This window comes from Aethalodelphis obliquidens, unplaced genomic scaffold (assembly GCF_003676395.1).
Source record: "Aethalodelphis obliquidens isolate GAN/ISIS:26980383/991018 unplaced genomic scaffold, ASM367639v1 scaffold1, whole genome shotgun sequence".
Taxonomy (NCBI): Eukaryota; Metazoa; Chordata; class Mammalia; order Artiodactyla; family Delphinidae; genus Aethalodelphis; species Aethalodelphis obliquidens.
The window spans coordinates 18,565,080-18,588,144 of record NW_020837945.1 but is presented as its reverse complement, the minus strand read 5'-3'; the positions used below and the strand labels follow the sequence as shown (position 1 = coordinate 18,588,144).

Genomic DNA, 23,065 nt, shown 5'->3' with positions numbered 1-23,065 from the left:
GAGAATCCATAATAATCTCAATTTAAAAAAAATTCATATCCCAGTATCTCCTGGAGAGAGTCACAGTACATATATACAACTCAAATAGTGCTGGTATTTCATATAAAAATGGCAACCAGAGCAGCAGGTGATTCCTGAGTCTCTACTCATCTTTTTTATTATGATTGAATTATTAGCTTAAAAAAAATGTTTTCTACTCTCAAAAATTCTAACCTCAGTTGCCGAAAGACAAGTTAAGTATCATGTGCATATACATAAAAGGAAAGAGGTATATAGTCGATGCCAGCCTGAAAATAAGTAGTTAGATATAAATTTATATTTAAAATGATAACATAATAGTATTTACTATAAATGAAGGAAAACACTAATGCTTTTAAAAAACTAATACCCTATCATAACCTACTACTCCCTCTTCCTGAAAATGATGCATAGCCTTTAAGGTCCTACCTTCAGGACTTTGTTCATCATTGTCTAAATACCTAAAATATATCTCCATTCTTGCCCCCATCCTTGAAATCCTGGCACAATGCTACTTCTTGCCAAGGCTTCCTCAAAGTCCTTAGCCAGAAACCCCTACTCCTACATTATAAACCCAGGAAGAGGGACCACATCTCACCTATCTTCAGGGTCAACCACATGCAGGTGGTCAATAAAACCTTACATAATGAATATATAAATTACAACTCTTACTAGTCACTTTTGTAGGGTTTATTTCTTTGTGAATAGTCAATTGACTGTTTCCCAAGTTGGAAATTAAGAGAAAAAATATTTTAAATAGTCTCTTTATTATTAACAAATAATAGAAATTATGAATGGTTTTTAACTCATTATCAAGAAAAATATCAGAGCTAAATATAGAGGTATCTGTATACTCAGGATCACATATCAGTTAAAAATTTTCCTCCATATTTTAATACATACAATTAAATAGTACATATCTTTTATAAAAGCAACTATAAGATGTGCAACACCTGCAGGTAATAACTGTTTGTAAAAATCAAATGAAAGCAAATATATCTACCACGATGTTTGTCACAGCATCATTTACAACAATCACAACAAAACAAGCAACCTAACTGCCAAAAACAAGGAATAGACACACTGTAGTGCCTGGTGTAATGCTAGATTAAAGAGTGTTTTCAAAGAAAATTAAATTTCATGAATAAAGTATAAAAATGTTAGGTGAAAAAAAAAGCTGGCGACAAAATGGGGAACAGAATTACATAACTATTAAAAATAATAAAAACAAAACATATATGACAAAAAATAGACTGAAAGGAAGCCAAATGGTTTTTTGGTTATTACTTTTTGGTAGTGGTCACATTTTCTAAACTTCATACAATGAACATGTGTTACTTCTGTAATCAGTGAATTTCAAGCACACAACTGCAACCTGCAGCACATATTACAAACGAGATGCCTATTAACCTCAGTATATATACTTTTCAATGCATTACTGAGAAGTGTTGGAACAATATCATGTCAAATAAACTGAGATTTCTTTTTCTTGCCTATCATCTAGGACCCTGCAGATAACTGTGTATTTTAGGACAACACTGACAATGGAGCACACCCATAAAGTATAACGGCAAATTTTCGAAAGCTGTTGTTTTTTTCTTAATGACTCATATTACGTAATAACTCCTAAATATACCTCCAGTTAAAAAAGACAAAATCAAACATTTCACTAAGTAAATTATTCATGCTATCATAGCTCTTATCCCTACAAAACATAAGTTATTAAAAGTCCCAGAATCGGGACAAAATAGCAGATACAACAATTAAAACGAGAAGAGGAAGCTAAATTGGCATTGGAGGCAACAAAAAACACTAAATTTCTCTTTTCTAAGTTTGATTTAAAAAAATCAATCTTTCAACTCATTCCCCTTCACAAACTTTCAGAAAACTAATCAAGCTGGAGCCAGCATAACTGGGACCAACATGGATCACTGATCTTGGCAGATGGCCTAAATGGAAGGAAAACATTTTTATGGGTTTTTCTGCTTAACCAAATGGGAGGGCCTTCACCTTCTAAGGCCTTTCCCACCCAGAAGGAATCTATAGGATAAATGTAGTCTTCCTATTCAACAATCCACCCTGAAACAAATGTAGCTTCCAGATGCAATTTTTTGAGAAAACAAACACACACACACACAAAACAAAAACATTAAGCAAGATCAAGGATCTTTTCTGGACTTCCCTGGTGGTCCAGTGGTGAAGAATCCACCTTTCAATGCAGGGGACTCGGGTTCGATCCCTGGTCAGGTAACTAAGATCCCACATGCCGCGGGGCAACAAAGCCCGCTCTGGAACCGGCGCGCCACAATTACAGAGTGCATGCGCCTCAACTAGAGAGCCCGCATGCCGCAAACTACAGAGCCCACGTGCTCTGGAGCCTGTGCCCCACAACTAGAGAGAAGCCCTTGTGGCGCAATGAAAGATCCCATGTGCCGCAACTAAGACCCAACACAGCCAAAATTAAAATAATAAAATAAATAAATATTTAAAAAAAGGATCTTTTCTGAAGAATTTTTGATGATTAATGCTGCTTAAACTTGGTTAAAGGTAAGAAGGGAGACATTATCCTTTTATTTCGGCAGCATGGTGTTTCTAAAATATATTTTCCCATAAGAAGTTATTCCTACTATATAAAACTCCTAAAGCATATCTACCAATAGATAAAACAAATTAAGAATCATTCTGTGTGTCCTTTCAAGCCTTTTGACTCTTTTTTAACCATCACTAAACTGAAGGTAGATACAAAATTTTACATACTGATTTCATGGCCCAGCTTTTTCTGAACATAAAACTATTTGTTTATTATAAAAATTAATAGAAAAGGCCTTAAATAAAATAAAAATCACCTGTAATCCCACTGTTTGGAGATAAACACTGGTGAGATTTCTTTTCCATGCATATTTTGTTTTACACAGTTGAGCATCAGACTCTATAAACTGGTTTTGGAGTATGACTAATATTCAAAGTGGAAGATCACATAAAAAGAAGTCTGATGTCTCTACGAGGTGGGTGATTAGCCTTCCCTGATGAAGAAATAAATGCTCAGGGATTCTGATCATTCCTTATGAGAGCACAGTGTGGACAATCCTTAAAAATATAGAATATTCAAGGGTTTGTATCCGTCTCATGTGCAGAGGCCAGGCTCATCAAGCATCGTTCCCACTGTATATTTATACAGCCCCAGCGCATACATCTTCCAGGACTTCGTAAGGGATCAGATCTACAGAGTTCAGAGGTCATAGGACTGGAGGAGCCAGAGGCATTGACTAGCTATCCTACTGGATTATCGCGCTGGGGCATCTGGGCATTTAAAAAAATCCTTAGAGTCCACAATAAAAATGTTCTCCCATCCCTATCCCCATTCTTAAAGTTAGATGGAGTCCTATGTAGCAATCTTGAATGTTGTTCTGCTGTTTACTGTGTCTCAAGACATTGTTTCGGATAAATCCAAAAAACTACGCTGGTACAATATCTGTCAAAGTATCCAAACACATGCTTTTCACACTAAAGAAGATTAAGATAGCTGTAGATAATTGACACAAAAGTAGTCACCTAGAAAACAATGTTCGCTTGCCTTAAAATTTTATTAAAACAATAAAATTCAAAATTAAAAGGAACTGAATAACTTTCATTTCTCATCTGACCATATCTGAATAGCTTCCTTGTCATTACTACTTGTAAGTTTGGAAAGCCTTGAGTATAAAATGAAATAAAATGAGATTCACGGTAGTAATTCCTTAATTCCTAATTCCTTTGGATTAAACTATTAACCCTACTTTGCCCCCATAAATCAACAGTAACTCTCCTTATGCAATGTACCTTGTCTTTACTGGACAGTGGCAAATGCAGAAGAGCATCAGTTTCAATAGCGGGTCTATAACACCGTGAAAAGTAGTAATTCAAATGGAAAGGGGTTGAATGCTTTGCAAAGAAAATATTCTTGAGTAATAATGATGTGCTTGAATCCCATATGAGATAATTAATAAAATGTTCAAATGATTAAGACAGATCTTACCGTCTGGTGCCAGAGGCATAACTAAAAGCAAAGGGTGAAATGAGAAAGCCAGCTCACTCTCAAGGGAAATCATCCACTCCATGGGAGGAAAGGGGCAACAGCAACCTAATATGCTTTCTCCATCTAGACAAGGAATGCAAGACATCTTAGAGCAGGGATGCCCAAGGCAAATACGTGGCTTAGAGAAAAATAACCCAGCGTGGCACCGGATCCTGCATCTGATAAAAAGGTCAGGAAGGCTGCGTGCTGAACGTAACAGGCATTTTTCTCTCTTCAAGCTTTGCTTTGAATTTTAATATGCTTAATGTTTAAGACAATCTTGTTTTCTAGGTAGCACCTTTCTAAGAATGAACTTTAGTAAAATAATCTCTTTTGTCTAAAGTATTTATTTAGATACAGCCAGAAATTTTAGAGGGTACTTATGGTAACGCTAAACAGTAATTTTTTGTTCAAGCAGCAAGTAATATATAAGAATGTTGCCTATTACTACCACAAAGTGGAAACCTGATCACGCAGAGAAATTTATCCTGGAACCATGGAGGTTCCAGTGACATGGCTGTGTCCTTTATGAGACACATTTACAGTGAGATTATTTTTAAAGTGTTACTTAGTGCCTCCAATTCATAGCCTTTCCTCAATGATTTGATTTTGTAAATCAGGTGGTTATTGGCTCTAGTACAATTCTCTTCTCATACTGTAAGGAACACTGGATTGAGAATTGAAAGACCTTGGGCTTTGGTCCTTATTCTACCACTAAATAGCTGTGTGAGTTACTGCAAGAAATTCAATCTCGCTGACCCTCATTATTTGTGCCTGTGAAGTGAGACTAATAAAACCAACATTGCCTGCCTCACAGAGGAAGTATTTCAGTGGGTGCCCTATACAAGTATAAAGAGCTTGACAGTGCTATGTGTAATAGATGTTAAAATCTAGGCAGGAAAAAAGAGGGAAGGGAGGAAAGAAGGAAGGAACAAAAGGGAAAGGGAAAGGAAGAAAATAGGAAAAACAATATATAAACTTGGGACTGTGCAGTATTAATGGAATTAAAATAATATATAAATTACACACTTATGTTTTCCCACTCCTTTTCCTGAAAACAACACACTGTGGTATTCATTGTGGTTATATTATACACCATCTTTTATAATATTATTAGTTGAAGAATGAAATTTTGCCATTTGCAGCAACATGGATGGACTTTGAGGGCATTATGCTAAATGAAGTCAGTCAGACAGAGAAAGACAAATACCGTATGATATCACTTATACGTGGAATCTAAAAAATACAACAAACCAATGAATGAAACAAAAAAGAAGCAGATAAAGAGAACAAACTAGTTGTTACCCGTAGGGAGAGGGAAGGGGGCAGGGGCAGGGGAAAAAACGGGGTTATTATGGGATTATATGAAATCATGTGTGTGAAACTTCTGAAAATTGTAAAGCACTATAGAATTTAAAGAATCTTTCATTTGATAAAAAAAAAGCAGGAAAAAAAGACTTCTGGAAAATTTGGTATCACCTAGGAATCAAGTAGTACCCACATTCCTCAATTCTAATCTAAGCTCAGTAACAAAGTAGAAAGCATTGTATGTTCTATTGATACTTGTCATGTTAGGGTCTAATTTTTGGTTCAGTGGAAAAATACCAGGGATTCATACAGGCCAGGTACCTACTGGAAATACTTATGATTATCTAGTCCCATTTGTAGTCAAGAAGCGGTAGTGTCGATGTGTTAATTTAATACCAGCTACTACTCCAGACCTGGGGAAATTGGCTAAACACATCACAAGTGACGTCTTCTGCAATTATGCAATCTGTTCAAAAGATGAAAAAGAAATCTGATACATGCTGATGCCAAAGCCTCGGCAGGAATCAACTCCTTCCCATACTTTTACACAGCCTTTCAGGGAAAGAATTATTTTATCAGCTTTTCCATTTCCTCTTGCCCATCTTCACCCTGCACATTACAGCTCTGTAAATATTTGTGGAATATAGCTCTGTAAATATTGTGGAATGACGCATTTTGAAGTGGCCCTCTTTCTACAGTGGTTAACAAAATACGGTGAGGACAGGTCATTAACATTACTATCAAATAAGTATTTTCTGGGTAAGATTAATTATCAAAAACCAAATTACTTAGGATGGAGTTTTCCCAAATGGTACATAACTCAGCTGATCATGATAAAAACATGTATCTGATAGTAATCATAGCATTATCACAAAATCTCCTGACTTCATATTTAGATCTGAACATATTCTAAGTATCTTTTGTTCCTTCTCACAGCGGTTTTTCGCTTGGAGTTTCAATACTCCTGCCGTAGGAAGAGAGCTTTACAGAGATGGGGAAGTGTATGGAGTAGGGGCGGGGAGAGTGGCTGGCAGAGGGGATACAATCCATCTGGGGTCAAAAGAAATTTGCCACAATAGTGGCACTATGGTCGTGAAGCACGATCTTAATGTGGATTACACCTTTTAGTTAATTCTGAGAATTCAGAATAGAATTATGAAGCAGAGAGATCTAAGCAAAATGTTATGAGTTTACTTCTGAAACACAGCTACAGTTGTGAGTGTTTTATCAGCTGTCATCAGCAATAACACACATCCAGAGACCTAGTACCTATTCCCAGTGAGCTTATATCATGAAGAAAATGTTATTTGAAACATTTCATAGAATGGGTAAGTAAGAACCAAAAGATTGGCCCACCTAGTTAACTGGATCCTGATCTACTTCCTAACTTATACTGAATGAAATGGTTTTTAGGTTTAACAACTAAATTAGACTGAAATATACAGTTCCTGAAGACAGCTGACCTCAATATTTCTTGACATTGGAGTTCTGTACCTAGTATTTAAACATTACTTATTTTCATCTTATTAAAACTTCACTTCTTGACCAGTCAGACAGAAATGGCTTAGAAGCCTTGTAAAGTATCTAGGAACAACAGATAAGGAGGAACAAGGAACCTCTTCAATTGCCAAATGTTTAAGAATCTGGTTTTCTACATTTTCTTTATCATAAATCAACCAGATGAAATATTCATTCATTGGGCATTAGCCCAGTTTTCTATTAATGTCTCAAATTGTGTTCAGGCATGAACAGTAATCAGTATGTTCTTATGACATTCATGTTTGACCCAAGTATTATACAGATCTCCAGAATCTGTCATCCTGACCCTCTAAGTTTGCTGCTGGGACTCTTTTTTAAAGACAGATCCCTTTCAGTCTTTACAAGATGTCATTGGAATGAATATCCACATCCTCCACAGATAAATCGCTATGTCCTTATTTACAACTATCCTACCGATGAATAAACTTCGGGAAAACATCTAGATGCCAGCTATCAGATCAAAGACTGCTGATATTCCCAATGCCTGGTTACATAAAAAAATCAACTAGGAAGAGATAGAACCAAGTCAGATTAAATATAGAGTATGAGAGTATTTCCAGAGGAAAAACTATGATACCACAAAAAACAACTCAGTTTTTAAAATAACAAATTAAAGTAAAATTTGAGGTCAGAAAGGAACACACATTTAAACCTTAGTGATCAAACTGTTCCCTCTAGTTTGAGGTAAGCAGGAAAAACAAACAAACAAACAAACTCTAATTCCCCAATTATCTTCAAACAGGAGGTGTAGTGGGTTGTTGTAGAAAGAGATTTTTAAGAAATTAGCAAAATGCACATTAGGCTCTCTTTTCTATGAAGTCTATTGAAGAAACACACAAGGTCTTAATTCTACTAAGTCCAGTTAATTAGTGTGCATGAGAATCATCTACAGAATTTGGTAAAATTAAGATTCTTGGGGCTTCCCTGGTGGCGCAGTGGTTGGGAGTCTGCCTGCCGATGCAGGGGACGAGGGTTCGTGCCCCGGTCCGGGAGGATCCCACGGGCCGTGGAGCGGCTGGGCCCGTAAGTCATGGCCGCTGAGCCTGTGCGTCCGGAGCCTGTGCTCCGCAACGGGAGAGGCCATAGCGGTGAGAAGCCTGCGTACCGCAAAAAAAAAAAAAAAAAAAAGATTCTTGGGCCCCATGACTAGGCATTTTCACTCAGCAGTTATGGCATAGGTCCACAAATTTTTAATGATAATAAACACACTCGGTAAATTCATTCTGAGGCAGGAAGCTCAGACATACTGCGTCCAAAATATAGTCCAATGCAGAGTGGCAATATGCTGAAGGAAGAGCCTGCATATCTGATCTAATAATTAGAGCATCCTTCCATTTCATCCCCAAAGCCCACAGCCAATCAACGCCAGCTCCCAGGTCAGTCAGCTCACCTAAGCAGCGGTAGGGAATCACAATGTGGGCATGGGTCTTGCACTGCTTCCGGCCTCTCTTGCACCAGTTCTGGATGGTCACTGGTTGGTTGGCTTCCACCACATTGGTGATCTGCAGTTCAGAGTAGACCTGGGAAAGCATACAAAAAGGGTAAATCGTTACCTGAGGCAGGGCTGGCACACAAGCACCCGTTGAACCGCCACTGTTATTCTAAGGTTTTCAAGCCTGCTCTAATTGTGATCTAGCTTGGGGAATTCAGGGTAAAGAAAAAGATCAAGAACCTATCATTCCATTCAAAACACTAAGCAATATAACTTTTACTTTATTTTACTGCACCCATTCCAGCTTAACATATTTTCTAGGGGAGATAAAATAGAAAGGGAGGAGGGGGCCCGCTTAAAAGCATGGGGTCATTTCAATGCAAAATAAACTGGTGTGACAATGATACTCTGTAATGCCCTAAATAAATGTTATAGTAGATACACCTGGGAATATTACCATGACTTAAATTCAACCCTCCCATGTCTTACTCAATTAGGCAAATATTTCACATACAGGATATGACACACAGCAAGCTTCCTACATAAAAATCTTTATCTTTATTCAAAGTAATTTACATAAGAATAATTTATCAAACAGTTATCATGACTGTCATTTAGATAAAGAATTGCATTGATGAATCTCTTCCCTTGAAAATTACAGCCCTTTGCTCTGATTACTGTTCTCAACAAATCATGGTGTTTACTGAGCACTTGGAAAGAAATGGAAACTTGATGAACTAAAATATATTTGTGAAAATATCAAATCCCTTCTATTTATTAATAATAGTAGAGATTTGAAGGAAAAATATAAACATAAAAATTTATTTCTAAAATGGGCTTTCCCTTGCATAAATCTTGCATTTCACCAGGGTTGCTGTTTTGCCAGTTAAATACAATGAAGAGAGAAAAGCATATGGGAACTGAGGGTAGAACCAAGGGAATGGTTATAATAATGGGCCATGAAATCTAAAGTGGGAATATGAAGGTTGAGATACACGTTTAAAAGGCTGTAGTATCAATGAGTGGTGGTGTGTGCTACAGAATTTTGTCATAAAGATACCAAAGAAAATGGGGTGGTTAGAAGCAGTACTTGGAGAGTCAGAGAGCTGAAATTAAGATTCTGGGGGAGTTACAGTTATTGGTAATTGCAAGGAATATAACATGAGTATCAGAGGGCATGGCTGAAAAAGAATGATAAAGGCAAGATCACAGGAGGAATGAAAATAAAAAAACCAGAAGCTGGAATCTTGGATCATCAAGGTTGATATTAAAATCACCTAAGAATGGGGCTTCCCTGGTGGCGCAGTGGTTAAGAATCCTCCTGCCAATGCAGGGGACACGGGTTCGAGCCCTGGTCCGGGAAGATCCCACATGCCGCGGAGCAACTAAACCTGTGTGCCACAACTAACTGAGCCTGCACACTAGAGCCCATGAGCCACAACTACTGAAGCCCACGTGCCTAGAGCCCATGCTCTGCAGCAAGAGAAGCCATCGCAATGAGAAGACCATGTGCCGCAACGAAGAGTAGCCCCCTCTCACTGCAACTAGAGAAAGCCCGCACGCAGCAATAAAGACCAAACACAGCCAAAAATAAATACAAATAAAATAAATAAATTAAAAATCACCTAAGAATTACAAAAGATGCACTTGACTATATGACAGAAGGTCAGGACCTAAAACCTTCAAAGATTGCCACTGCAGTAGAAAGAGCTCTCCAGATGCCTCCAAGAGGTGGAGGAGAGGGGTAAATTAGTCCAAGACCATGTATTTCACAGTTTGGGTGGGGGACATTTTAGGGCGAAGGAAAAAATGGTTTGGAAGTGAAAATGAGTGAGAAGGAAGACATCCCTACCTCTAGGCACAATGCTATGAGGGTTGCAAGTGAAGAGCTACCTGAGGAGGCTACAGGGGAAGCAGTGCCTTTGGGGAAATACCAGGTTTCAGAACAAGAAGATACTGTCGAACAGTATGGAGGTTCCTTAAAAAACTACAAATAGAACTACCATATGACCCAGCAATCCCACTACTGGGCATATACCCTGAGAAAACCATAATTCAAAAAGAGTCACGTACCAAAATGTTCATTGCAGCTCTGTTTACAATAGCCTGGAGATGGAAACAACCTAAGTGTCCATCGTCGGATGAATGGATAAAGAAGATGTGGCCCATATATACAATGGAATATTACTCAGCCATAAAAAGAAACGAAATTGAGCTACTTGTAATGAGGTGGATAGACCTAGAGTCTGTCATACAGAGTGAAATAAGTCAGAAAGAGAAAGACAAATACTGTATGCTAACACATACATATGGAATTTAAGAAAAAAAATGTCATGAAGAACGTAGGGGTAAGACAGGACCTACTAGAGAATGGACCTACTAGAGAATGGACTTGAGGATATGGGGAGGGGGCAGGGTAAGCTGTGACAAAGCGAGAGAGTGACATGGACATATATACACTACCAAACGTAAAATAGATAGCTAGTGGGAAGCAGCTGCATAGCACAGGGAGATCAGCTCGGTGCTTTGTGACCGCCTGGAGGGGTGGGACAGGGAGGGTGGGAGGGAGGTATACGTAAGAGGGAAGAGATATGGGAACACATGTATGGGAACATATGTATATGTATAACTGATTCACTTTGTTATAAAGCAGAAGCTAACACACCATTGTAAAGCAATTATACTCCAATAAGGATGTAAAAAAAAAGAAGATACTGTCCACAGTGTGGGTTATGGATAGAAGGAATTTTTCTTATGATTGTCAGTCACATTCAAAGAGGGCATGCCATGATCCTGTCTTTATTTGTAATGTTGATATTTTGTTTGTTGTGGAGTTTGGGGCATTAATTTTTAGTGCATTAAAGGAGTTCCCTGGTGGCCTAATGGTTAGGATTCTGGGCTTTCACTGCCGTGGCCCAGGTTCAATCCCTGGGCAGGGAACTGGAAATCCCGCAAGCCATGTGAAACAGCCAACAATAAATAAATAAATAAATAAATAAATAAATAAATAAAAGACAAAATGGTTATATTTTTTTAAATTAGTGCATTAAAATATTATTTATCTTGCTTCCTGATTGCCTCACTTGCCTCACCCTTGTCCCAACCCCGAGGTCAATCAATTAAAAAAATCAGACACTGAGAATGAATAAAAGCTGTGGTACATCCAATGGATTACCTAGCACTAAAAAGAAAGAAGCTATCAAACTATGAAAAGACATGGAGGAATCTTAGTTGAACATTACTAAGTGAAAGAAGCCAGCGTGAAAATACATGTATGATTCTAACTACATGACATTCTGGAAAAGGCAAAACTATGGCGACAGTAAAAAGACCAATGGTTACCAGGGGTTAGGGGGAAGGAGGGATGAACAGGAAGCACATAGAGGATTTGGGGGGCAGTGAAATGATTCTATATGATACTGTAATGGTGAATACATGTCATTATACATTTGTCCAAACCCATAGAATGTACACCACCAAGAGTGGACCTTAAGGTCAACTATGGACTTTGGGTGATAATCATGTGACAATGTAGGTTCATCAATTGAAATAAATGTACTACTATTCTGCTGGGGGATGTTGAGAAAGGGGGAGAAGCTATGTATGAGTCGGGGAAGGGGGTACACAGGAAAGCTTTGCACCCTCCTCTCCATTTTGCCACAAACCTAAAACTGCTCTAAAAAAATAAAACGCTGATCAGTGTAGTACAAGGCAAATTCAATGGGGAGGTACATGCTATGAAAACACACAAAAAAGGATATCTAAATCAGATCCTGGGCGGGTACTGAGAAAGTTATTCTTCCAAAACGCTTGCCAGTAACTTAGCTCTAAATGGAAACAGCTCTTTCCCTTTATTTTATTTTGTTCTTAAATATCTTAACTCTTCAATGCATGCATTTCAGTCGTAGATAATGCTCAACTTGAAATGCCACTAAAATTTAATATCCCCAGGGTTTTTTCCTATATGATGAAAGGTGAAGAGTGGCTTTTTGTGCAGCAATATAATTCTCCCACCACCTCTCCTTGTTTATTATATCACAAAGTACAGCAATCATGAGTTATAAACTTTATGACACTAGAGAGTTTGCCATGAGGGACACAACATTATGTGCAGTAAAGTGTGCGTTACTATATTTTTCTAAAGGGGTTCTAGCTGCCACTTCACAGAAATATCACCCTGCTGAGGATTTTCTCAGGAGTTTTCAGTTTTCTATTAAAAAACTCCTACAGGCACAGTCAAGTCATATTTTCTTCTTTTTAAGTTAAAACCGAAAAGCTATCTGTAGGGTACAAATTGATAAGTTAAAAAAAAAAAAAGGTCTCTTGCTCATGATGTGCTCCATCTTCAGTGTCCTAAGGTATTGCACCAATAATACCTGGTACAACAGAGCAGTAACTTATTCGGTGGATAATTTTCTAGCAGATAGAATTGCATACAGATCAGTTAAGATCAGTGAAGACAGGGCTTCTCCCCTGAAGGTCACCAGAGAGCTTCACGAGGTGATCAGCCAAACACAAAATTCCCTTCCAGTTCCCACCCGGAAATCTAGGACGTATGTGTTATTTACTGTGCTGAAACTCCTCTCTCCAGAACGTGGACAATGATAATTGTTAATAGACAGTTGGAGGAGATTATAAAATCTGAACCACGTGACTCCCACACGTAGTTTGCCTACTGCCTTAACAATGGAAACGGAAGTGGTAACTTCCATGCTTCCAGCCACTTTTTTTTTTTTTTTTTTTTTTTGTGGTACGCAGGCCTCTCACTGCTGTGGCCTCTCCCGCTGCGGAGCACAGGCTCCGGACCCACAGGCCCAGCGGCCATGGCTCACGGGCCCAGCCGCTGCGTGGCACGTGGGATCTTCCCGGACCGGGGCACGAACCCGCGTCCCCTGCATCGGCAGGCGGACTCTCAGCCACTGCGCCACCAGGGAAGTCCCCCAGCCACTTTTATCCTGAGACAAGGAGTTATTAATTCAACTTTGCCAAAGAGTATAAAAATTTGCTGTTCTCAATTCAGGAGGTATATTTTAAACAGGGGAGGAACACCAAACATTAAAGTGACAAAACTTCCTCTGAAGCACATCTAGTCCCAGTTAATCACAGTGATTACCACAGGCACAAGAAACCTCCAAGTCAGAAAGCAAACACCAGAACACAAAAACACAACAAAAAACATACTAAAGTTTCTGACAAAAATTCCGAGTACTAGATCTTATTTTTTATTAAGCAGCTCCAGTATATCACCAGAGACAAATAAGCATCTTATGTTGAAAAAGTAGCATAGTCTTCGGCAAGAATAAAAATTAAAGTAATTAGGCATGCAAATGTGCTCATGGTTAGTTGAGTCCCTGACTTTTCACCATAATTAAGTATAAGCATAGCTCAATGTTTTACATTTTCTTTGTGCATCTCACATCTTAACATAGGAAATAAAGATATCTGAGATCCCTAACCTATTTAATTTGTATGTATTCCAACACATGCAACTGCATGTATTGCTAACACAAGCAGCATTGCTGATAATTTGCTAAAACAGCAGGCATTAGCAAAACCCGACTTTTATACAGCTCCTTTCCTTTTCTAAAATGTATCCTATGTGCATCCCAATTATGAGTGACTATTTTTTATTATTAAAAAATTTAGATGACAACAGCTGTATTAAGAAACACTTAAAGCAGAAACAAATCCAGCTTGTGCCAGTTACTTGAAAGGCAAACCATCCTCAGTTCCTACAAACCTTCCTGAATTACACAGGCAGCCGCTGAAGAAATACACACCCTGTGCCCCAAACACACTCTTCTTAAGACCCTAACACCACAGTTCAGATGCCCAGGCCCCGTAGGGTCTCCCAGGTGGACAAACCTCCTCCACTCACAGTGTAATAGATGTCAATCCCTCTCTCCCACTTCAGGAATGCTTTATTGTATTCATTGCAGTGCTCCTCACATTGGGGTTAGGTATACACGTGCACCACCTCCCCAGTGAAAATACACTTTCCAAGGGCAGGAAACACAATTTCCTCCTCCTGTGTTGCTCCACCTTCATTAACGTTGGTTTAAGGTGATCAGGAGGCTGCCAACATGCCTGCCCCTCTCTGCAGTGCTCTAGCCCCCCGTCCTCTGGAAGAGCACTCATTAGTGACCACATTTTAACTCTGCAGCTCCGGCCCCGTAGCTGGTTACAGCCTGAGGAAAGCACATTGAGGACGGCATGCTCCTTCCTCGAGAGTTGTGAACTAACACATCCAGGCTCTGGTTAGATGAGGGAGGATACACGGCTGGCAGGCAGGGTAAGTCATAACCAGAGATGGTGCCTGTCAAAACCCGCAGGGGAATGGGAACTAGGCCTCTGGAAGAAGCAGGGAAATAAGAGGTACAGAGAGAGAAGCTAAGATGCGACAGCTGTGTACCCAAGACAGCGATAGACAGCGAACAAGACAGGGACCACCTGAGCACCTCGCCAGCGAGGCGTGCCGCATCTCCTTCAATAAGCCCCCTTTTAAACATAAGCTATTTTGGTAGCTTTATTTCCCTTCCGAATGAACAACACCCAAGAAAAAAGCCCAGCTCAGAAGTTGGTTCACTAACGTTCCCTTCCCTGATCACTTCAGCCTCTGAATCCAAAGCATTTTATCCGATCGCTTGTATTTGATCACCGACCACTTTCCACCTCCTATTACACTGATGTGCCTTCCTGCCCCATTAGAACATACACTCCTTGAAGGCAGGGACAATATGATTCATTTTTATGTTCCCTCAATGGTGGTCAACACTGTGATAGCACAGTAAGTGCATGATAAATAGGTAATGATTATTTCTTGCTAAGTTCAGTCCATTAGATATAGGGAAATTTAGTATATATTAAGCTCCCATTGGGTATTATCAATGTATCTCTTAAAAAAGATTATCTGAATAGTATGATATTATAGTTGGATTATAAGCTTTTGAGAAAAATAAGCACTCAGTGCCTTCTAATATTATTCTTCCAAGTATGATGTAGCAACTTTTACCAGTGATAGCATCTTATATAAAAAGCAATAGATTAATGTTAATAAATGTTAATAAATACACAGCTGAGGAAGATACTTAGGAAGATTAAAAACCAAGCTCTCACTTAGGCTAAGGAGGCCCATCTGACTGGCCCAGGCATCTGTAACAAGCAGTTATTTTGGCCATACAAACATGTTTTACCTTTGAAAGCAAATCTATCTGTACATATATTTTAAAATTTTTTTTAAGTGAACTGAAGAAATTTCAAATACTAATAACCAAGAGAGGTAGAGTAAAAACAATCTTAGATCCATATTAGAAGGTTGTAGTTGGTAACTTAATTGGTTTTCCTCACTACAGAAAACTACCTTAAAACTTGGTCACCATCAGAACATTTTCATTCTAAATTTTAAAAATCTAGAGCCTCCCTTTCTCTCCCTCCCTCCCTCCCTCTCTCTCTCTCTCCCTCTCTCTCTCTCTCTCTCTCTCTCTCTGTCTATCCAAATTGAAAATATATTAATCTCAGACAAGATGACATTTAAGTTGTTAAATACACAAACCAAGAAAATACATGGATGATATTTAAGAAAGCCAAGAACATATAGGTATATATACAGAAATATAAAAATATTTAAGACATATATTGTTAGAGTCCTACAAAAACTTTCCTTTATTTGCAACATTAAGGGCAAACAGAAAAGTAAAAAAAAAAAAAAATGTGGGCTTCCCTGGTGGCGCAGTGGTTGAGAGTCCGCCTGCCGATACAGGGGACACGGGTTCGTGCCCCGGTCCGGGAAGATCCCACGTGCCGAGAGCGGCTGGTCCCGTGAGTCATGGCCGCTGAGCCTGCGCGTCCGGAGCCTGTGCTCCGCAACGGGAGAGGCCACAACGGTGAGAGGCCCGCGTACCGCAAAAAAAAAAAAAGGACAAACAGGGGGAACCCTCGGAGTATCCTTTTGCAACAGGCCACCTGGGACAAGGGATTAATTCATGCCAAAAGTCATATTTACACACAACTAGATTCCAAATGACCAAGGATATTTCAAGAACACAAAATCAAATGTGGCTAATAAAAAGCTGTAAACAGAGTTAATGGTCAGGGTCATGGGAATTGCTCCTAATTCTGAAAAAATTTACTTACTGTTCTTTCTAGTCTTTCAACATTTAAAATCAATTTTTAATCAAATTCTCCAGTATATTTCTTTTTGAAAAAATATGCTAGAAATTATGTAGTGTTATTAAACTGGTGTTTTAAACATGTGAGTTAGAAGTCAATAAATAACGCGTGTTCCTTTAGTTCATCTTAATCAATTTACAGCTGTGCAAAAGGGATAAGCAACACATCTATCTGCACAAGGGGCTTGCAAAAAATAATGTGGACTCTGAAGGAGGTAAGATAGAGAACTGGGATTCCAGACTTCTCAAAGAACAAGAGTGACTAGATTTTATAATTATTGGAGTGATAAGCACAGGGGGCATTCATTATACTATTCTTTCTACCTTTACATATGCTTGAAATTTTGAATTAAAAAGAACTAAAAGTTAAAAAACGAGTCCAGTGGAAACAAAGTCACGCTTTTAAATTTACATTACAAGTGAAAAAACAAAAATATAAACAAATCAAGATCTTAATTGTAAATGCATGATGGCACCTAGGTAGCATGTATGAACAATACATGAAACAAAAAATCAAACTCTATAGTAAAATGGTATAAAGGTAGCCTAATCATAGGATATTTTCATCCTGTGAAAGTTTTACGTATCAATTTCTTTTCCAAAGAACATATCCAAGAGGAGTATAAAAAATATATGTAATTGAAGGTTTATTACGTGTCTGAATCATTGCAAATGTTTTATGTGTAGCAGGTCATGTAAACCTCTATCAGTTGATAATGGCTCCATTTCATAGAAGATGAAATTGATGAAGTTAGATCACAACAATGAAAGTAGGTGACATCTCCGTTACCATTTATCACAGGAAATTAAATATATAGTTCCCTGTGCTATACAGTAGGACCTTGTTGTTTATCTGTTCTATATATAATAATTTGCATCTGCTAATTCCAAACTCCCAATCCTTCCCTCCTCCACCCCCCTTCCCCTTGGCAACCGCAAGTCTGTTCTCTATGTCTGAGTCTGTTTCTGTTTTGTAGATAAGCTCATTTGTGTCACAATTTAGATTCCACACATCACTTTGCTGTACAGCAGAAATTGACACAGCATTGTAAATCAACTATACTTCAATAAAATAAATTAAAAAAAGAAAGTTTATCATAAACTTTAAAAAAAAGTAGATGATATCTCTGAGCACTCAAAGAGTGTATTAATTCTAAGTTCTAAACTACTTCCACTTCAGAGTCTAAGCCAAAACAACGCGTGTGCTAAACAATATATTTTTGTTTCCGGATTAAAATAACATAGTCTCTCCTTTAAAATTTTCTGGAACACAAAGAAAAATAATATCTTAAATTGTTTCTCAACATAAATTCTTGTAATAATGAGAGATATTGGAGACAATATCTAATTTAATTGAGAAGGAGAACTGGAAACTGAAGTTGTTCTCTGATTACAATGTTTTTTTAATTTATTTTATTTAATTTATTTATTTTTGGCTGCATTGGGTCTTCGTTGCTGCGTGCAGGCTTTCTCTAGTTGCGGTGAGGGGGGCCACTCTTCGTTGTGGTGAGTGGGCTTCTCATTGCAGTGGCTTCTCTTGTTGCAAAGCATGGGCTCTAGGTGTGTGGGTTTCAGTAGTTGTGGCATGAGGGCTCAGTAGTTGTGGCTCGCGGGCTGTAGAGCACAGGCTCAGTAGATGTGGCACACGGGCTTAGTTGCTCCGTGGCATTCCCGGACGAGGGCTTGAAGCCATGTCCCCTGCGTTGGCAGGCGGATTCTTAACCACTGCGCCACCAGGGGAGCCCTCTGATTACAATTTAATGAGGTGCTGGGAAGCAAGATGCAGCTGATGAAACACCAGTGCAATAATGGAAAGTACGTGCAGTGCTGTGTTTTCACAATGATGACCTTATCTAAGAGCAAGGCACAGAAAATGTTTCAGGGCACCAGCCTATTTCCCAATAACGTGGCCCAAGTCTGTTTCTGACATTGTATGCAAATATATTGTCATATGCATACATTCATACTTAGAATTGGAAAATATTGTGCAAGAACCTTGTACGACGTGTAAGTCAGTCATACCAACGTGCTGAATGTAAAGACAAATGAGGAAGGTACGGACACCAAAATAAATAGGACAGGACACGAATGTGAAAACACAAACAGATGTGTCCACGTACAGCCAAGATCCTCATTCTCTCTCTGTCAATTTATGTCTAATTTTCTAATTTTTAAAATGTCAAATCTATTGTTAATCAAGTATACTCCAATATAAAATAAAAAAAGATATATAAAAAAACAAACTTTAAAAAAATGTCCAATCTATACAAGATTATTTATTTGTACCTCAATAAAGCTAAAAAGAAAAATGTATTATAGAAAAAAACATTTTAAATAAATAAATAAGGCAGCAAATATAAAAGTCCGTAGTGTTACTGCAAATATGTAATAACTGAGTATGCATTTCAGAAAGAGCTAGACAGTAACAAGGACAAATGTTAAATCAAACATTAATCTCATTAAATGAAAACTGTGTGGGAAAAAATATCCAAACTGGTTTCATCTCTTTTACCTCTGAATCCTATGGTTTATGCAAGCAATCCTTATAAGCATACAGACCAATAATGCAGAAAATATATCTGTACTTGTATATAGATAGCTGGATACCGCTACTTAAAATTTTTCACTTAATATGAATTTTTGCATCTTTCAAATACCAAAACCACAAAGCATAGGTGCCTGTCATCTATAGGTCAATTTTAAGCTCAAAAAGGTAGACAGCACACAGAGCAAAATAATAATGGCCAAGAATGTTCCACAGCTTCTACCATGGCAGTGTGTCTATGATATGCCCTCAAAGTTGATTAGGTTAAAAGGATCTCGTGTTATTTTTAAAATTAATTTTAACTTCACATCACTATAGAATGAAGGCAGCAAGGCTGACAAACAAGTCTCGTCTGGGAGTCCCTGTCATGTTATGTATTTTAGAGTAGACAGCTGGGCAAAGGAAATGGCTTTGTTTAACTCATCAGCTTTTGTTTGGTCCAGGCACTGGTATGCTTTGTTCGGGGATCCTGTTAACTTATAGACAAGACAGCTGTTCATTTAGAGCAAGAAGGTTAAAGAAACAGAAAACACATACTGTTAATTGTGGAAAAGAAAACACTTAGGAAAAAGAGAGTTTACCCATAATCTAATAGAAAGACTAGAAGCAAAGCCACATTCACCTAAGTTTCCCAGCTGGAAATCTCTGCCAGCACTTGAGGCTTAACCTGTTCAAAGCTCCCTCCAGAGACCTGCTCCCAGTGTAAGTTAGCAGAGCCGTGGACACCTGCTCTAAGCCCCTGCCTCCCAGGATGTGTTCTGCATGTTAGGGATGCAGAGGGTTGAAGAGCCTGGGTTTTAAGTTCTCTCCTTAAAAGAGGAGGAAGAACAGTACTGGGACTTACACAATTTCTCATTGAATTGACCATATTTAACTTTTACAATACACTCCTGTGTGCTCCTATCATAAAAGGAGGACGTGGTCTAAGATTGGTTAAGCAGCTTTCCTGGACCGCTCAGGTGTCAAAGAGCAATGGCTGCATCAAATGAAGGTTCGATAGGGAAGCCCATGCTTTGCCTTCACTGCGCTTGACCCTAAGGGCTCCCTTATAACAGCATCTTGGGGTATCTCATATGTGCTCATCTATACAACAAGGATGGGCATGATGATCTTTCTTATCCCTTTCACACTAGCATCTTGAGATTGGAATTCCCTTCTCTCCCCAATCCAAATCACCCTTAGATATAGGCTAATTTTTCCAAAAGTGTCTTGACCAGAAAACACTCCTGCTAAAAACAATCCCATAGCCCTTACTCATCTCTAGAACTAGATCTCAAAACCCAGATTTACAATCAAGATCCTCTACTTTACAGCCCCATTCTACATTTTCAATTTCCTAAATTCTTCTCTCAATTTATCTAATTGTGTGTTTAGAAGCTCCTATGAGCCAACAATGTTGTCTGGCCACTCAGCAACACCTGACACGAAATCTTATCTTTAATCAGGAAATATCTGCTCAATTTGCCTGAATTAAATTTGGGACAGAATAAAACTCTTCAGATGAAGAACTGAAGTATACTTCCAATATTTGCTTCTCTCAACCTAAAGCCTTTGGTTTAAATAAAACAGTGTTGTTTTACTTTCTTTTGAAATGAAACCTCATTTCATTCAAAAGAAAGAGGACAACAAAATCTAAAAATTCTAATTTTTCTTCCTAGGCTTTATAATGTATGTTTCAAGGGGAATATTATCCTAGTTTTGATCTACTTATAAGACTTCTAGGTTCCTTAGGCCAATACCTGGGTAATGTAACAGTTCATTAAGGCAAGTGGCCACCTTAGGCTGTTAAATGATGAATAATTTACATAGCTATTTTCAAATTGTTTCTGCGATGGCAGCACTTTCTATATCTAGTATAGAATGAAGGAAAGGAACTTTTTTCTACCAAAGGACCACAGAGGACAATAATCGTCAAGGGAACATCTGTTGTCATCTATTACTGCACACAAACTATCCCAAAACTTAATAGCTTCAAACAGTAAGCATTTCTTATCTCACACAGTTTCTGGGCCTGAGGAGTCTGGAAGAGACTGAGCTGAGTGATCCCGTCTCTTACAAGGGTGCAGTCAAGATGTCAACTGGGGCTGAGGTCAAATGAAGGCTTGACTAGGCTATAGGATCCACTTCCAAGTGGTTCATTCATTGCCTGGCAAGCGAGTGCTGGCTGCTGGCAGAAGCACCGAGGTCCTCAGCACATGCACATCCCTACAGTGCTGCTTGAGTGTCCTCATGACATGGCGGCTGGCTTCCACCATAGCAAAAGTATGTAAGGTAGAAGCCACGTGCTCTTTATGATCCAGCCTCAAATGTCGTACACGTCATTTCTGTAATATCCTCCTGCACACTGCGGGAGGAGACTAAGGACTACGTGTGGATGCGAATACGAGGAGGGAGGCAAGCACTGTTGGGAGCCATCTTGGAGGTTAGCCACCACATAATAATTTAGAATTCCTCACAATTCTGTGAGTTGACTGAGTGATCCTTCACATGGTGTCGTCAGCTAGAGTACTGCAAGGAAGCCTGCAAAGTCCATCCTGGCCTTGCATACGTGGCTGGTGCTGGCAGCTGCCTGGGAGCTCAGGTAGGGCTATTGAATGAGGGCCTCCATTCTCTTCTACTTGGGCGTCTCCACATGGCTGCCTTCCCAGAGTGCAAAAGGAGACACTTCTAGGCCGAATTAAGGCTTAGGCCCAGAACTAAACCAGCACCACTACCACTCTATTCTACTGGTTAAAACAAGTCTCATGTCCAACCAAGATTGAAGGGGAGGTTGTAACTGCTAGAAAACATAATTCAACAGTCAACAGTAGAACATATTAACACAGGGTCACATAAAGAACCATCTAGGGTTGCTTCCTGTTTTCAGGAAGTGTACTTAGTGATCATTTAGTACATTTAACTGAATATTTAAGGCCCTGCTATATGTTTATCACTCTACTATTGAGCATTATCATGGCACCTACATCTCAAATGGGTAAAAATAAACTGAGGGCAAATTTGGACTGAGGGCCAGCAACCCCTAACTCTTGCTTAAAAGTTTCTTTAGGATTCTATCAATGGAAAGAAACAGTCTCTGCAGGAGGAGACCACAAGGCCATTTCAGGAGAGGTTCTTTCAGTGTAGAGAGCAGGGCAGAACATCTGCCCTATTCAGTTCCAATCTCTGTGCCAACAACAGGCCGTCCACAAGCAGTTACTAAATGACAAACCACATGCTCTGAGTCAGAGCCGAGTGTTGCATAAAATGCTTTGTAAAGCATGATCTCTAGAAACAGTAATTCTCAGTGACACTTTAGGCCTAAAATCCTTTTGCCCAAAGGAGCGAAAGTAAGTCCTAGTCTTAGCTCAGGCTGCCATAACAAATTACCGTAGACCAGGTGGCTTAAATAACAGGAATTTATTTTCTCACAGTTCTGGAGGCTGGAAGTCTAAGATAAGGGTACCAGCATGGTTGGGTTCTGGTGAAGGTTCTCTTCCTGGCTTGCAGATTGCCACCTTCTCTCTAGGTTCTCACATTATCTTTTTGTGTGAACAGTCAGAGAAAGCAAACTGTGCAAGCTCTCTGGTGTCTTTTCTTATAAGGGCACTAATCCCATCACAAAGCTCCCATCGTCATGACCTCATCTAAACTTGATTACCTACCAAAGGCTCCATCTCCAAATACCATCCCATTGGACCTTAAAGCTTCACCATATGAATTTTGGGAAAGACACAAACATTAAGTCTATAGCAGTCCTCAATACACATTTGATGAAAAAAAAAAAAAAATGAAAGAATAGTGCTGACTGTGCTAATAAAAAAATGTAAAGAAAATTTTTATATTTCAAATATGTAAGTATTTGAATGATGACTGGGCAAAAACATAACTATTATGATTGGGGAACAGGAGGGAATTTATGGGTACCAAGAATGTGTATGCTAGGAGATAAAACGCTGATTACACAAACCTAAGTTTCAAACTATCTTCCCAATCAAACTTTATAAGGGCTTTATAAGAGCAAA

General features: G+C 38.8%; 1 protein-coding gene across 6 annotated transcripts in view; it reads right to left on the bottom strand.

Moving 5' to 3' along the window:
- APP (amyloid beta precursor protein) overlaps positions 1 to 23,065 on the bottom strand; it is a 275,370-nt gene that overhangs the window by 187,930 nt on the left and 64,375 nt on the right. For all 6 annotated transcript variants that reach the window (XM_027101867.1, XM_027101878.1, XM_027101888.1 and 3 more), the window contains exon 3: positions 8,310 to 8,439. In XM_027101867.1, coding sequence (XP_026957668.1) covers positions 8,310 to 8,439 — 130 coding nt within the window. The remainder of the gene's footprint in view (positions 1 to 8,309; positions 8,440 to 23,065) is intronic.